Source organism: Gymnoscopelus braueri (genome assembly GCF_963280865.1).
Source record: "Gymnoscopelus braueri genome assembly, chromosome: 5".
NCBI classification, from domain to species: Eukaryota; Metazoa; Chordata; class Actinopteri; order Myctophiformes; family Myctophidae; genus Gymnoscopelus; species Gymnoscopelus braueri.
The window spans coordinates 9425810-9443309 of record NC_137606.1 but is presented as its reverse complement, the minus strand read 5'-3'; the positions used below and the strand labels follow the sequence as shown (position 1 = coordinate 9443309).

The window sequence follows — 17500 nt, the reverse complement described above, 5'->3', positions numbered from 1 at the left end:
TGGGTGGGGTTTAAACACCCATAAGTACTGTTCCCAGTATGCTAAAGGCTTCAAATGTGTAGGTGGTCTATACAGGACAGGCTGTAATTACTGAAGCCCCGCCCCCCTCCCGAACACAAGGTCACACAGGTATGACAGTGGACCTGGGTGCTGAAAGTGCATCACTGCTCACCAGCAGTGTTATAGCAGTGTTTAACACATCGAATGGCCATACTTGGTGACCATTGCTCTTATCAGCGCAACATAGGACTAGTTGTGAAGGCCGCGTAGCGGCCTGAAAATCTAATACTATATACAAATACGAAACAATACAAAAAACAAAGCTCATTTCAAACTAAAATGGTCATTTTTATAGCATTCTTGAAAGAAGGCTGTATCCATCATGGCCACATAAAACCTTAAACCTTGGCAACATTGTTTCCCAAACTTAGTGGGAATCTACTTTGCATGACATGGACCAATTCTCATCTCCCAATAACTCCCATGCCACTCGGTCTATATCCATACACAGCAGACTAGGCTTGAGTTTTCTTTTTTACGAGTTTCCCCATAAAACGAAAACCATCAAATGAGACTCATCATGAATGAGTCAAACAAACCCGCCGCCTTGTTGCATAATACCTTTTTTTCCCCTCCCTTCCTTCTCTTTTTCATTTAATGTGGCTTTTCTACGGCCTCTCCACTAGAGTGCGTATTGTGTGCAGCAGCACTGAGCAGCATACAGCGTGCCCAAACGTGCATTATGCTGCTCTCTGCTCCAAAAAGGAGTGGATTGCGGCGGAAACTACTAACCCACAGCAGGGGAGACTTTTAGAGAGAGAGAGAGAGAGAGAGAGAGAGAGAGAGAGAGAGAGAGAGAGAGAGAGAGAGAGAGAGAGAGATGGGAGAAGAAGAGGAGCGGCAGTCTCTCCTCCTCCTCCTGACACTTCATTGTTACATCGCTAACAACAGCAGCGAGTCGACTCCTCCAGACAGACAGACAGACAGACAGACAGACAGACAGACAGACAGACAGACAGACAGACAGACAGACAGACAGAGGTGATAAACTGACATTATAAACTAGTGAGTGCAGCTCTCTTGTGTGAACTAGTGGACGATAAGAAAATGGGAGCGGATCGCGCGGTTCCGTGAAGTATATGAATAGAAGTGGACTGTCCAACTCTTCACTCTCTCTTATACACCATGGTCAAGGTAAGAAGACGTTATTACATCATGAGAGTGTTAGAACACGGTTATAACGGTTAGCTGTAACCGTTATACAGAGCGGTACTTTGTATCCAGTAGTTCAGTTCGGACACACCGCTGGTCAGATCACATTTCACATTGAGCTGGCTCTGGGCAGTGTTGGAAGAAGTACTCTTTTCCCCCCTTTTTTTTTTTACTTAAGTAAAAGTATTAATACTGCAACGTAGAAATACTGTGTTACAAGTAAAAGTCAGGAATTTCAAAATGTACTCGAGTAAAAAAGTACAAAAGTGTTGGCATCAACATATACTTAAAGTACCAAAAGTAAAAGTACTCGTCATGCAGAATGTCCCATTTCACAAGTTTTCAAAAATGAAAATCTTTTTAAAATAGCAGATCTACAAGCTTGATGCATTGTGAGCTTGTAGATCGGCTATTTTCAAAAGGCCGAAATGTCTATATCTGAAGTGGTTAATGTATTGTTTTTGTAATAATAATCAAAATGTACAAAGTAACTAGTAACTAAGGTTGTCAAATAATTGTAGTGGCGTAAAAGATACAATATTTGCCTCTGAGATGTAGAGTAGAAGTAAAAGTAGCCTACTGAAAATTGGAAATACTCCAGTAAAGTAAAAGTTCCTCAAAAGTGTACTTAAAGTGCAGTACTTGAGTAAATGTACCTAGTTACTTTACACCACTGCCAGTAGCAGTAGTTCGGACACCGCTGCACAGAGCTCTCTGGATCAGATCACATTTCACATTGAGCAGGCTCTGACTGAGCAGCGGTGGAATGAAGTATACTCAGATATTTATTTTACTTGAGTAAAAGTAGCAAATATAGCCTACCACAATGTAGAAATACTTTGTTACAAGTACAAATGTCTGTGTTCAAAACGTTACTTGAGTAAAAGTGCAAAAGTATTTTACTTGTCTTCTGGAACGCAAACTGCATAGGCAGTGTTGCCAGATTCTGCGAGAGAAATAAGCAACCAGGTACCTATATGAAAACAAGCCCAAAAGAAGCGACTATATACAGGACACATGAGCACTTTAAACGTATCTGCATTGGCTATTTGAAAATAGCAAGCTCACGCGTCGTGAGCTTGTAGATCTGCTATTTTCAAAACAAACTTATATATATTATTATTCTATTTTGATGGATGGGCGGCAGGACAAATACATATTAATTTGGGTGTCCTTGACATGAAAATATTTGAGAACCACTGGTTTAAACAACATAAGGAAACATAAACAAGCCCAAAGAAACTGCAACCCAAGCCGCAACTTCTTGCGACTTTTCAAAAAAATACAAAGCCCAAAGTGGCTTATAATAAGCAGACCTGGCAACACTGACTGTCGACCTGATAACTTGTGTTGATGGAGTGACATGTGGAGCTGTGATTGACATGCGGAAAGGGGCGGGACGGGGGGATGATGCGGAGACAAACACACACACACACACACACACACACACACACACACACACACACACACACACACACACACACACACGCGCGCACACACACACACACACACACACACACACACACACACACACACACACACACACACACACACACACACACACACACACACACACACACACACACACACACACACACACACACACACACACACTGCCACGGCTGCAAAAAGAAACCTGATCTGCATAGGTAGGCTTCTCTTGTCTGTGTCTGCCCGCCTCTAAAAAGTCCTGCTGGGGGGGGGGGGGGGGGGGGGCTGACTGTATGTCTGTGTGCTTCTTGTATGTCTGTGTACAAACATGTTGTTTGTTTGTTTTAATCAAAATGACAGTGGTGGAAAAAGTACAATTTTTTAAAACTTTAGTAAAAGTCTCAATATGTAGAAATACTCTGTTACAAGTGAAAGTCCGGAATTCAAAATGTACTTAAGTAAATTTACTTAGTTACTTTCCACCACTGGTTTTAATGAAATTATAAGGCGTGTTTTAAGTTAACCCATGCAGGGTCTGTGGATAATGAACAGCTGCGCAGTCTACTATCTCACGCTTTATAGTGACATTTAGTGTGACTGTGCAGTGTGCACACCTTTGCTGTGGACTGTGGTGCCATCAAGCTCTCTCTCTCTCTCTCTCTCTCTCTCTCTCTCTCTCTCTCTCTCTCTCTCTCTCTCTCTCTCTCTCTCTCTCTCTCTCTCTCTCTCTCTCTCCTATAGCTAATAATAAGCCATATAATAACAACATTATCTCCCTATTCAGTAAAGGGGAAAAAAGTTAACTGTAGTGTCATAACATTTAATTGAAATACATTTTGTTGATCATGACCAGTGGTGGAAAAAGTACTCAAATGTTTTATTTAAGTAAAAGTATCAATACCACAATGGATTCCACATTGCTGTCAATTCATATAAATTATATAAATAAAAAAGTATGAGATTATTTAAAGTGAGAAAATCATAATATTGTCCATTCCTCAAGTTTGTAATTTAACAGTGAATCGTTGTGGGAGGCCATTTAACAAGTTATACTTTTATTGTTGGTAATATTGTGTTTGTTTTGTTCCCTTTTCTTCAGAACTGTCTATGCACTGTTTATGCAAATACAATACTCTAATCCAAAGGGAACATGTCCACACAGTATCTAGATCACAATCTAGATGGAGTGCATCAGCTATCTGCCTGCATCAGTTCTTTTAGGTGAAAGCATTCTTCAGTGATAAATAACTCGTGATTTCTTGGACACAGATCAGTGGTGGACAGTAACTAAGTACATTTACTTGAGTAGGCCTACTGTACTAAAACAAAATCAAGCACATGACTTGCACATTGATACTTTTACTTAAGTAAAACATGTGAGTACTTTCTCCACCACTGTTGAGTATTATGCTTTGTCTACCACTGACACACAGACACACTAGATTCAGATGTCAAAAGGAACCCAGAAAGTGAGATGGTTATCAGGGTGGGACTTCAAAGGCCACTGTGCCAATTGGCCTCTATAAAGGGGCTTTGCCGCTCTAACTGCTGTTGCCATTTTGCTAATTACTGTGGTTAGAGAACGTGTCTTGATTTGAAGCCGGTGTTAACAGCAGATTGGTGTTAACTGAGATTTATTGGTGAAAGGTTTGGGAGGCACACCTGGTGTTGAAAGTTCACGATCCCCTTTAAAGAACAGATGGAGCAATATAATAGGTGAAGAAGGAGAGATTGAGAGAGATAGAGAGACAAGGCTACAAAGCCAAATGGAGGGGGGATTCTGACAAGATAACTAGAGTGACTTGATATCCTCCTATAATTTGCCAATGCTCGGTTACGGGGCTGCCCAGCTGTGGGATGGCCCCGCAAGCTATGGGACGAACCCCGCGAGCTATGGGACGAACAAAAATATCTACACAGCGCCTCGCAAAGCGAGGCGTTGTGTAGATATTTTTTTCATTGATGCAGTAATGTCTTTTTTATTTTCCTTCCTTCTTAAAAAAATAAATAAAAAGGAATTAAAAAAGGTGTCAAAAGTCCTTAAATTGTCACTTCACTGTCATCATGGGGACCCCCCCAAAATCATGTGGGGACCCCCCTGGGGGTCCCAACCCACAGGTTGAGTACCACTGGTCTAGTGGGTACATTATGGCTTGGGTGTGGTTTCTTGACAAGGCAGACGTTTTTGACTTTTTATGGCCTTATACTGCAGCTTGCGTGAGGGGAGACAGACTTGTAAACATTGGGGTTGGATGGATGATGATGATATCCTATAGGAACCTTCTTCACCGACGATGAAGTCATTATTTTTATAAGAGCAAATGAGGTAACAAGAAAAGCGGAAATGAGAGTTCTGCCGGTGCCTTGAAAACAATGGAAGATTAACCACTTGAGTCCCTCAGTGCTTTATGCCATTAAAGCCGGGAACGCATCTGTGTCAGTTTTTAGATTTCTTTGGCTATTCAAAAATAGCAGATCTACAAGCTCATAGCGCGGCACCGAGTGCCGCGCTATGAGCTTGTAGATCTACTATTTTTGAAAAATCAAGAAAATTTGTGCAAATCTTTGAATATATATATATTTTTTATAAGCAATTTTTTTTTACTCAAATCTTTGCTTCTGGGGATTCTACAAATGTCTCCTTAATCCTAATCTTATGTTGCTATAATATCAGTGGTTCTCAAACTTTTTCATGTCAAGGACCCCCAAAATGATATGTATTTGGCCACGGACCCCCATCTCAAAATATGTTGTTCCAGGGACCCCCCCACAAAGATTTGAGTTACAAATGTTCGCTTTAAAGATATATTCAAAGATTTGCAAAAAGTTTCAAGATTTTCAAAAATAGCAGATCTACAAGCTCATAGCGTGGCACTCAGTGCCGCCTGCGCTATGAGCTTGTAGATCTGCTATTTTTGAATAGCCAAAGTATAAGATAATGGTTTAAAGAGGTTAAAATCTATAGATGATAGATAGATGCTTTCCCGGTCTCAATGGGTTATACCAGTGTCTTTTCCGTTTTCACTCTACAGTAAATATCTTCGCTGTGAACGCTTGTCATCTGCAATTTTCTGCTGAGGTTTAAGTGGGTTTATGGTGCAAATCGTATTATCTTATCTTATAGTTTTGTAAATTTGAACTTTCAAAGTTGTTCAAATGATGAATGAACAACATTTCACGTTTGGAACAAAATGCTACATTTTAAAGAGAGACCAGGATGTTGTCTCAGCTCCCTGTTAAGACGTTTATGCATTCCAAAGGAAGAATGGTTTGCTTGATAAGAGCATGGCAGCGAGATAGCCCTAAATCTCATTAAGCTTTATTTAGGAGGTTATGTCTTGTTTGTACTTGATGTTACAGTCATACGAGGCGGTCATGCCCATTCACGTGGAGGTCAAAGCGAACTCAAATGACTCAGGTTTTTAAAACAAAAACATGCTCGCTCGCACGCCCACACACACCACACACACACACACACACACACACACACACACACACACACACACACACACACACACACACTGGTAGCCTATGTCGCTATACCCAATGGAATGGAATGAAAATTACAACCACCATCCTTTATAACAGCTGCAAAATTAAGTGGGGGTGAATGAATAAAACATTACACATTGCAAGACTTTTTAGAAGTAAATTACCTTGTTACAGTTGCAACGGTCAAAGCCAAAGCACTGCACAAAACAAATCAGCAACATCCCTTTGATTAGACTTTGATCTTTGGAATGGGAATCTGCTCACATGTTGAACTTCAAGGAGTATACACACACACAACTACATAACATATTACATAACTACTCTGTATAAAGTGTACTGTATAAAGCTTTAGTCTGAATAATGCTTTCATTTTTCTTACAAAGCTTTACAAATCCTTACTGGTGAAAATATATTTCCCTCTCTTATCATGATACACATTTTCCTTTTTTTAGGGTGAGATTTGTGCATTGAAAATCAACATCAAATGCATATATATATTTTTTAATGTGTTACTAATTTGCATAATAAGGAAGTGTTTTTTTCTGTCTCAAGTTTTTACAATGAGTTCTGTAACTTTTGTACAGTATGTTATTAGAGTGCTCTACTTAAGTGCACTGCACTTATGTTGAATTGTGTCTTCAAAGATGATACAAACATCCCAAAATACTTAATAGCAGTGGAGGCATTTTTTATTTATTCTCTGAACTGTAAAAACTCTCTGAGTTAAATTTTTTGGTTCTCAAATGGGGTCCGGGGACCGCCAGGGGTCCTTTGGGGGGTACCAGGGGGTCCCCAGCAAAATGTGTTAATATAGCATCACAATAATTTTAACCTTTTATACTTTGGCTATTCAAAAATAGCAGATATACAAGCTCATAGCGCGGCACTGAGTGCCGTGCTATGAGCTTGTAGATCTGCTATTTTTGAAAAATCGTGAATATTTGAATATGTATTTTTAAGCGAACATTTGTAACTCAAAGTTTTGCTTCTGGGGGGTCTCTGGAACAACATATTTGAGATGGGGGTCCACGGCCAATTACATAATCTTTTTGGGGGTCCTTGGCATGAAAATGTTTGTGAACCACTGGTGTAGATGATTGACTCAGACAGACGACAGATACAGCACATCATTTGTAAAAGGTACTTACTGTGTTGTGGCTGTAATAAGTTGTAATACTGTAAGTAAACATTGTAGTAAAACTGACTTATATTGTGAAAAAACAAAAGGACAAAAAGCACATTTCCCATTGAAAATATAACACAGCTCATACTGTTTCAGAATGTATTGTGAATGTAAAACCTCATTTCTACATTCTAAACATGGGCCTTTAATTATTAATTTTGTGCCAAGTCATGCCTCGGTTATAGGCTTAACCGTGCCTGCTTAGTTTCACAGAGTTACACAATGATAACCTCTGACCAAATTGTGCGTGTGTGTTTAGGAGTATATCTGATCTATTACAGTGCTCCTAATGTGTTTGATAAGCTTGTGTAACAGCAGATTAGGTGAGACACGCATATTCAAGGGAAACTAACCGTACAAGTGCACGTATATTCTCAGACGGCTGGCTGTCGACATTTACGATATTTTACAGTTGTTGAAGGGCCTGGTGACGGCTGTGAATAGAGGTACAGTACTATAATAGACCTATGCTGTTGTGTTGTGAATGGTTTTGTGCTTGTTTTAACGTAGATATTAGTTTAAATTGCTCTCTAATGAGCATGTATTTAGCCTGCTTCTCTCTGAGATTAGCTGCTCATAACTTGCGTTCTGACATGGTTTATCCAAAAGCATTCATTTGATCGCATTTACTGGTTACATTCTAGAGAGGATTTCTTCCTGTGGTTTGCAGCGATGCAGTAACTGAGCTTTAGCTGGTAAATAAGAGTGAGTCTATGTTTCCATGATGAGTAGTTCTGGCTGAGTCTAGCTGAACGCACCTAGAGGTCCAAGCCAGGCCTCATTAATCAGTTGCTGAAGATATGTTTTATCTTGTTTTACCTGCTTTGTCATTGCATTGTGCACAATTAGAATGTGCAAATGAAGTCTTTGATCAAGGATCAAAGAATCCCCCCCTCCCTCCCCTGGGGGGAGAAATTAGAGCCGCTCAAGTCAAGTTGCATGATTTACATAAAACAAAAAAAGTCCTTACAGAAAAGAGGTTGAACAAAGAGCTTAAAGATGATGTTTCACATGGGAACATTATTCTCCAATTTCCCCTAAAACGGCAAATGAGAGGAGACCTTAAGCTGGGCAGATGAAGGTTAGTGATTTTGATGTGGAATGTTACTAAGTGGAGTGCAGGGGGGCGAGCAGTGTACATGGATTAAGCTCAAAATGTAACTTACTGTAGCTGTACAGGAGTTTAGACTTTGTGATTTTGGTGCAGGAGCACGTCAACATGGATGTTAAAAAAGACATGCAAAGCCGTTATCTTGGACACTTATTAAGCGTCGCTCCGATTCTCTTTCAGTTACGTCATCAGTCTATCAGTCCATGATATGGTCCATATATTTTCGAACCATTATACCTCCGTATTGAAGCATTGTATTCATGGAATAGCCTCATACGCCTATGACATATGAAACAATTTCTACGTTTCTTAAAATAAACTAATGTTTGTTTTGTTTTGTGGTTGAGTTTTTCCCGCAGATTTCTTTACAGCCTTAAAGGTTCTCTAGACTTTAATTGGCCTCATAAACCTTCAAACATCAAATGAGAAAAAGAAAGGACTGCAGTTACTTTTTTTCCCATGACAGAAGCCATATACTGTCTAGCAGTGGTGGAAAAAGTACTCACATTTCTTACTCAAGTACAAATATCAATACTGCAATGTAGAAATACTCTGTTACAAGTAAAAGTCCGGAATTCAAAATTTACAAAAAAGTAAAAGTACAAAAGTATTGGTATCAAAATGTACTTAAAGTACCGAAAGTAGAAAGTACTCATTATGCAGAATGTCCCGTTTCACAAGGCAGCATATGTTTAAACTGTATCAAATCTTTTGAACATAGCATAGGGACATACAAGCTTGCGACGCATTGTGAGCTTGTAGATCGGCTATTTTCAAATGGCCAAAATGTATATACAGTATGAGGTATTATAAGTAGGTTGCTTTGAAATAACAATCAAAATCTACAAAGTAACTAATAACTAAAGTTGTCAAAAACATTTAGTGGAGTAAAAGTATAATATTTGCCTCTGAGATGTAGCGGAGTATAAGTAAAAGTATTGAAAATTGTAAATACTTAAGAGAGGAAAAATACCTCAAAATTGTACTTGAGTACAGTACTTGAGTACATGTACTTAGTTACTTTATTACCACTGCTGTCTAGGTCCACATAGCCTGAAGCTGATCTTCTGCCATGTTAAGTACCATAAAGCTCTGTCCTGTCTTGTGTTAGTCTCGCGAGTCAGACGGTTGCCTCCCACAATTTTCAAACGCTTCCATCTTGGAGTCTGGAGCACCCCCCCCCCCACCCCCCCACACACACACACACACGCACGCATGCACGCACGCACGCACGCACTCGCGCGCACGCACACACACACACACACACACACACACACACACACACACACACACACACACACACACACGCGCGCGCGTCTTTGCAGTCACATAGATATTTCCTACTGTAAATCTAAATAGTCGAAGCATATATATAGTTTGCTGCTTTGCAGAAATGGGAATTCAAGAATATGTTTTAAAGATATTTTAAAATAACGTAGAACGGAAATGACGATGGACAGATGACAGCTTCCTTTCTCTGCTTTCAGGAGGTTGTACTTCCAGACTACATAGCATTCAGGAGGTTGTACTTTCAGACTACATAGCATTCAGGAGGTTGTACTTCCAGACTACATAGCATTCAGGAGGTTGTACTTCCAGACTACATAGCATTCAGGAGGTTGTACTTCCAGACTACATAGCATTCAGGAGGTGTACTTACAGACTTTACATGAGATTGTGGAATAGTTAGTCTGGTTACGCGAAACGAGTCTTGTGTAGTTGTTCCCTGCTCTATACCTGTTGTGGTGCATTGTGAATTTTTTGAGTAAAAAAAACAAAATACATGCCCTGTTTCCCACCCCATTCCTCATAAATACGATATGTTTGTATCAACTATCTCTTCAGGATGTTGTTTCTTTACAAAATGTGTGTTTTTAGCCATGCTAGTGAAGGCCTTTTCTCCACTACACTAGCAAGTGCATCATGGGGATCTAAGGATGTTGGTCTGTCAGATCAAACCACTTTAGGTCATGTGGGGTGTAAGGAGGAGCAGCCGCTACGCCAGCTAGCGGGGCTTCAGGACTCTTGTTCTGGGGAGATCAGGCTAGCAGTGAACCTACATGAAATTGTAAATTCTTCACTGTTCTACCGTGGTTCTGGGGGCTTGGTTCAGAGTATGGGAAGCCATTGCCGACCCCCTCATTGGCTGGCCTTTAGCCAATAGGGAGAAAAGGGAGAAAGGGAGAAAGTGACGACTAGTTGCAGCGTCTGTTTTGACAGCTTTGCCAAGCTGTAAAAAATTATGCATTGGTTAGTGGTGTAAAGTAACTAACTACATTTACTCGAGCACTGTACTTAAGTATAGTTTTGAGGTATTTTTTACTTTACTGGATTATTTTTTTGTACTTTTACTCCTACTCCACTACATCTCATGGACAAATATTCTACTATTGTAATATTGTGCAATTATTTGAAAAATGTAGTTACTAGTTACTTTGTAGATTTGAATTATTATTACAAAACATACATAACCTCTTCAGCCCGATTTAAACTTTGGCCATTTGAAAATAGTCGATCTACAAGCTCACAACGCGTCACGATGCGACGTGTTGTGAGCTTGTAGAACTGCTATTTTCGAAAGATTTTAATACATTTGATTACCTTGTGAAACGGGACATTCTGCATAAAGAGTACTTTTACTTTTGGTACATTTTGATACCAATACTTTTGTACTTTTACTCAAGTACATTTTGAATTCCGGACTTTCACTTGTAACAGAGTATTTCTACATTGCAGTATTGATACTTGGAGCTTAAATGTACTTCCTCAGAACACAATGGCACACCTGATGTGGCTGGGCTTGTCTCTGGTGCTGGTGGTGGACGTCCATGCTGCTGGCACTCCAGTGAGGAACTGTCACCCTGCCTGCCACTGTGAGGTGGAGAGCTTCGGCCTGTTCGACAGCTTCAGCCTGACCAGGGTGGACTGCAGGGCGCTGGGGTCCGGCACCACCATGCCTATCCCCATACCTCTGGATACCGCTCACCTGGACCTGTCCTCCAACACTGTGGGCCCGCTCAGCGATGCCATGCTGACGGGTCCTGGCTACACCACCTTGGTCAGCTTGGATCTCAGTAGCGACCACATCACCCAGGTCTGTCTCATGGAGTATCACGCAGTAATTAAATGAAATCAAATTCGTGAAAATAGCAGATCTAAATATTCGCATGTTGCATTGTTGCGACATGTGGTAAAAAAAAAAAAAAAAAAGTATAAACTTGCCCATACTAATGGACAATAAAATTATAGTAAATTTAAGACAACTTCATTAGTAATAAATAACTCAGACATGTGTCAAAAAACAGGGTTACAGAACAATGAAAGAGGCAAATATAAGAACTAAACATGTTAGAACAAATTGGCTTAAAGTCTGTTTAAATGACAGAACAGACCTTCCCAGTTCCCACTAGGCCAATTCTTTGGATTGAGTGCTCCAATAAAACCTGTGATGTGGGACTGATACTCTGATCTTTGGAATTGAATTAGTTGATATTAAAGCTGGTCAAAACCACAATGTACTAGACCATTGGTTCTCCAGCTAAATGATGGATAGTTAGGAACCAAATGGACCCTTATGGCTCTGTAACTGTTAAATTAACATTGATTTTACGATATAAATTGGGGTCCGAGAGATATAAATGCCATTAAATCGGGGTCCGTAGCCTAATGCATGTCAAACTGGGGGTCCTTGAAATTGAAATGGTTGAGAATCACTTCTAGAGACGTAAAAATCTTCTCTTATGCGAGTCCCTGGCATATCTTTTGAAATGGGGGTCTGCGGGCTAATAAGTGTCAATTTGGGGGTCCTTGACGTGAAAAAGTTTGAGAACCACTGTACTAGACCATCTTCCTTAGTTATAGTCAGATTTTCCATGTAATTCTGCCATACAGTATATATGATTATACTTTTTAATATTGCAGTTTTCACCCAATACTGTACGTGGATGCCTCGGAACTCACTGATCCATTATTAATGACTTAATCTCTTTGCAGTGTCTTTTTTCCTCGCTTCTCCTCTTCAATGTGTTGTCCATTGTCCTCTTTCTGTTACCTCTTCTCCTTTTGTCATGTCTTTCTTTAACTCCATGTCCTCCTTGTCCTCCAATTTCCAGATAAGTCCAAAAGCCTTGTCCAAGCTTCGTTACCTGGAGACTCTCGACTTGAGCCACAATTCCCTAGAGAGCCTCCCACCCAGCTGCTTCTTTGGCCTCCCTCTGGCAGAGGTTGACCTCAGCCACAACCGCTTCCAGGAGTTTGACATGGACGCGTTCACCACCAAGGCTCACAGCGAGCCTGTCAGCGTGGATCTGTCTAACAACCTGCTAACATCGGTCTCCAGGACTCAGGCCGGAGGAGTCCTCCACGTCCAGAGCTTGACTCTGACAGGAAACAGGCTGACCGCCGTCCCCAGACTGGAAGCCGTTCCACTGAGATACCTAAACCTGGACGGGAACCCCATCGCCCGCATCGAAGAGGGGGCCTTCGCTTCACTGAAGGACCTGGTTCACTTGTCTCTCAGCAGTCTCCACGAGCTTCAGGAGATCCAACCCCACAGCTTCAAGGGCATGCAGAACCTTCAGGTATTGGATCTGTCCAACAATCCCAAGCTGAAGACGCTGAGCCCCATGGTGTTCAGTGGACTGGACTCCCTGCTGGAGCTGAACTTGTCCAACTCCGCAGTGACATCCTTGCCAAGTAACTTGCTGAGCCATTTGCCCAGCATAAAGGACATTACACTGGGACACGGCATCCACTGCTGGAGGACTCGCAAACAGGGGCAGTTCCATTGGCAGCTCGGGCAGGTCACACACGATGACGTGCTGAGCTGTAACGTCAAGGGCATTGCGTCATGAGATTGTGCCTTGTTGAAGAAAAGGAGCGTAACAAACATTTCTGTGCCAGAACTGTGCTTTTTGTACTCTTGGAAGTATATGCAAACCATTTTTTGGGGGTTATTCCTGTCATTTTCATTATTGATCTTAAGGGGACACTATCATGCTTTTGTTTTGCATTTCTGTTAATTGCTGATGGTGGTCATAGTCTATTAGAGCAGGGGTCCTCAACAGGGGGTCCGGGACCCCTAGGGGGTCCTCAAAGGTACTGAGGTCCACCAAATCATTGTGTGATAGGAACTTGGTTTTTTACATTAATCGCTTGAACCCTAGCATCCCTATTCTAAGGACAACTTTAGCCAAAAATAGCTGATCTACAAGCTCACAACGCCTCACGCTGCAAGGCGTTGTGAGCTTGTAGATCAGCTATTGACGGTTTAAGTGGTTAAATGTCTGAAAATACACATTAACATATCATAATACACATAGTCCAACATCTATGAAAAGGTTTAATCTGCAACACAATTTCATGCAATATATATTGGGGGTCCCTGCTTCATCTCGCTCTCAGAGAGGGGGTCCTTGGGCTGAAAATGTATTAGAGTATTCAACTGTTTGTTTTGGCCGTCTGTTTTGGCCTTTCTCAGTGTTCCTACATCCCATGATGCATTTTGCAGGCAAGCATCAGCTTGACATGCCCACACGGCCTATGGCCGCCATTACGTCAACATGATTCATATTATTTTTCCAAAGTCGAGATAGATATTTTGCTGAAGACGCTTGCAGCCACGGGGTAGCGACAAAAAAACAGGAACTAAGGGTTGTAGGTTTCAAAATAACTTTGACTTGACTCCAATGACATCACTGGAGTAAAGTTTTCAGCACAATGTCGGTGTCAGCGGTTTTTATGGCTGCTAATGTAACTTCAGCTCACAAAAAGAACATGGATAATGTGGAGGTCGTGATAGTGTCCCTTTAAAGGTTCTCTGTCCACATTTTGTTTTGTAAAGGATTCATGAAGCATTTGTTAACATTTAGGTAAGACTTGATTTAAATGAGAAGTTCTCAAAGTGTGTTTCATAAGGTAATGGTCTATGTAACACACAAACATTTCCTCAGCACCTTTTACAAGTCTTTGGTTGTGTTTACGGATGTTTAATGAATCCAAAAAGTGATACTGTGTGTGTACATGGAAAGTAAGTCCTTATTCAGTAACTATTTGTATTTTGCACTTTCATCCATGCATGTGGGATATTTAGTAGGTTGTGGCTTCTGAACCAGTGCTGGTACCCAGGTAAAAGCTCTGAACCGGGGGGTTTGAGGTCATGCAATATCGTTGGCTAACCTCCCTCCCAGATCACAGATAAACCTACAGTAACTCACCTTAACCCTTACCCTGACCTTAACCACACCAAACACATGCCTAAACACCATTTAATAACCGAATGCCTAAAACATAACCATGTGTAGCCTTGTACCTGAATGTGTAACGTAATGCCTAAATGCAACCTTATTAACGTTATGCTATACGTGTATTCAGGTCAGCTTCGCGCGACTATCATGAAACGCATTATGGGTAGATACTGCCCGGTTTAGGAGCCACTCCTTTATTATTCAACTCTTAGTTGACCCAAATCTCATGCGAAATGTAAATGCCTACTATTGCATTGATTGTGTTAGCCAAGGACACCGCTTTGGCACCACATAGCATCCATCCTTACTTTTAACCACTACAGGTTATGCTTGGTCTTCCAGAAATTGATACACAGTAAGCATTAGTATGTAATGACATGAATTGTTTTCCACTATCCATTGCCAAATAGACTATAAGTAATGTATTTACTACTGTTTGAAAGGTGCCATATACTTTTGACAAAGTCCAGTTATCAAACCTATATAAAGCAAGTCTTTTGCACACTTATAGTGCTTGCCAACGTGTTGTCACCACGGGGGGGCGTGGCATAGTAGCTGCAGACATACTGGTGGGGGGCAATGTTAAGTCAACCTGTTTATACCCCACAAAGATGTCCGCCGCTACCAAATGACACTTGTTCCCCTTCAGGATTTTTGGCACGCACTATACGGGCGACAGGTGCGTAAGGAGAAGACATACTGAAAGAAAACTTCAAGTGTAAAGAAGAGAAAAGAAAATGTAATGGGAAAATGGCGATTCCTTCTGTTTCAAACCCAGATGATGGAAATTGAATACCGGTCATATTGTGCACCATATTTTACATTTACTTTACAGTCATTTAGCAGACGATTTTATCCAAAGCGACTTACAATTGCATTCATACAAGTGCATTCAACATAGGTAGGCAAGAAAACTACTAATCACCAGAAGTCTTATGTGCATTCTCTTCTAAAACAAGCAACTAAGAGCATACCTAGCGCTAAGGTAAAAGTACAATATATCAGCTGCCTACTTTCTTAAATTGGTCATATTGGATGTGATCTAAAATGGGTAAAAAGGCATTTTTAATTTCATTAACAGAATAAAAGGTGTCCCGTCAACTTTGTTTGTGCCATTTGGCATAGCGATGGTAAGGTTGGTCATATTTCCAGCCTATGGCTTTAAATTCACTAACTGCCGCCTTGCACACACATTACGCAACAATAACGCTGTTTATATTGCCAAGCGGGTTTACCTGACCCATCAAAGCGTGACATATCCCCTGTGACCAAGCTAAACACAAGATTTTTTTGTGCCAAAGCAAATTGACTTAGGCTGTATTCCAGAAATGCAGACATGTTTGATCACGATCTGATAGGCTGAAAGAGACATGTGATCATAATATATTATAATAATGTTTCCTTGTTGATATATCCACAAAGATTTAAATATCACAAGTAATAAGACAGTAGTTATGTTTGCCAATATTTTTCATGTTGAAACATATAAAACATCAACCTACACTATGCTTTTTAGTGTACATGTAAACCTGCCTTGGTATTACTGTGGTATTATTGTTGGCCTTAAAGGACAATCTGCCGCTTGACTGCAGATGAATGTGGGATATCTGTGTGAAAACAGGGCTGGAGTCTGTGTTCACTTTGTCCTCAGATCAATTGGACATTTTAATTGAAACTGTCAGTCAATGATTTGTGTTCTAGCATTCATTCACAGTTATTTGATTCAGGGTGAAAGTTAAAACGATTTGACTCCAATGAAGAGGTTTATCATTGTGTAATTATAATGTACATAGCTTTGCATACAAATTATAGGTAATAAATTGATTATTCTCACACCTGGCGTTCAAGTTTCAGTTTCTGTAGCATCTCATGTCTGCTGAAACAACATACTGTCTGTGACCACATCACTCTTATTAGTTTGTTCTAACAATCACTAGGTGTGGTGTCCTTGTAGAAACATTTAAACCCTTAAGCCCGTCTATTTACCAAATAATGTAAATAGACGATCTACAAGTGCACAATGGTTCACATCGCACCGCATTGGGATACGCCCAAAATAGAGATGCCAGGATAAGCTGGAACTAAAATCTGCATCATACCGTAAGACCAATACGTTAGTATTAGTAGTAGTACTTTAAAGGGATACATTTTTTCTATCGATTAGTCACCCCATGGAGACTTGAATTCATGGATCTTTTTGTTTTGTCGCATTCCTAAACCAATAATTTGATGACCAGCGGACCGGTAGGCAGCGGTTCCGGTAGGAGACACAAAGGAGACTCTTTTTGTCTCCTACCGGAACCGCTGCCGGTCATCAAATTATTGGCTTAGGAATGCGACAAAAACTAAAAATATCCATGAATTCAAGTCCCCATGGGGTGACTAATTGAAAAAGTCATTTTGGGGGTGAACTATCCCTGTAAAACTTGTAGGAAATTCAGTATTTTTTTTGCAGCCTTGTGGCATTTTACTATGCACAATAATGAGTCATAACAGGGTGTGTCTATTCACACTACAAGGAGAAAGCTTATGTCCAAGTGGTTTGGGCTCACATATGTTTATTTAGTTTAACATTTTAGTAACATGTTGCTTCACTTCAGAGCAGTGGTGGAAAAAGTACTCACCTTTTGTACTTAAGTAAAAGTATCAATACTGCAATGTAGAACTACTCTTACAAGTTATAAGTAAAAGTCTGGAATTCAAAATGTACTTGAGTACAAGTACAAAAGTATTGGTATCAAAATCTGCTTAAAGTATTGAAGTAGAAAGTACTCATTATGCAGAATCACGCATTGTGAGCTTGTAGATCTGCTGTTTTAAAATGGC

At 40.5% G+C, this 17500-nt stretch overlaps 1 protein-coding gene across 2 annotated transcripts in view; it reads left to right on the top strand.

Moving 5' to 3' along the window:
* The window catches only part of LOC308085076 (tsukushi-like), a 147164-nt gene extending 133524 nt beyond the window's left edge, over positions 1-13640 (top strand). Inside the window, exons 2-4 of one of the 2 annotated variants that reach the window (XM_080428135.1) lie at positions 1036-1194; positions 11200-11523; positions 12542-13640. In XM_080428135.1, the coding sequence (XP_080284261.1) occupies positions 1186-1194; positions 11200-11523; positions 12542-13282 (1074 nt within the window). In that variant the 5' untranslated portion in view covers positions 1036-1185 and the 3' untranslated portion in view covers positions 13283-13640. Of the gene's footprint in view, positions 1-848; positions 1195-11199; positions 11524-12541 lie in introns of those variants that run through there. The other variant, XM_080428134.1, reaches the window with a different exon arrangement.
* The last annotated feature ends 3860 nt before the right edge of the window (positions 13641-17500 follow it).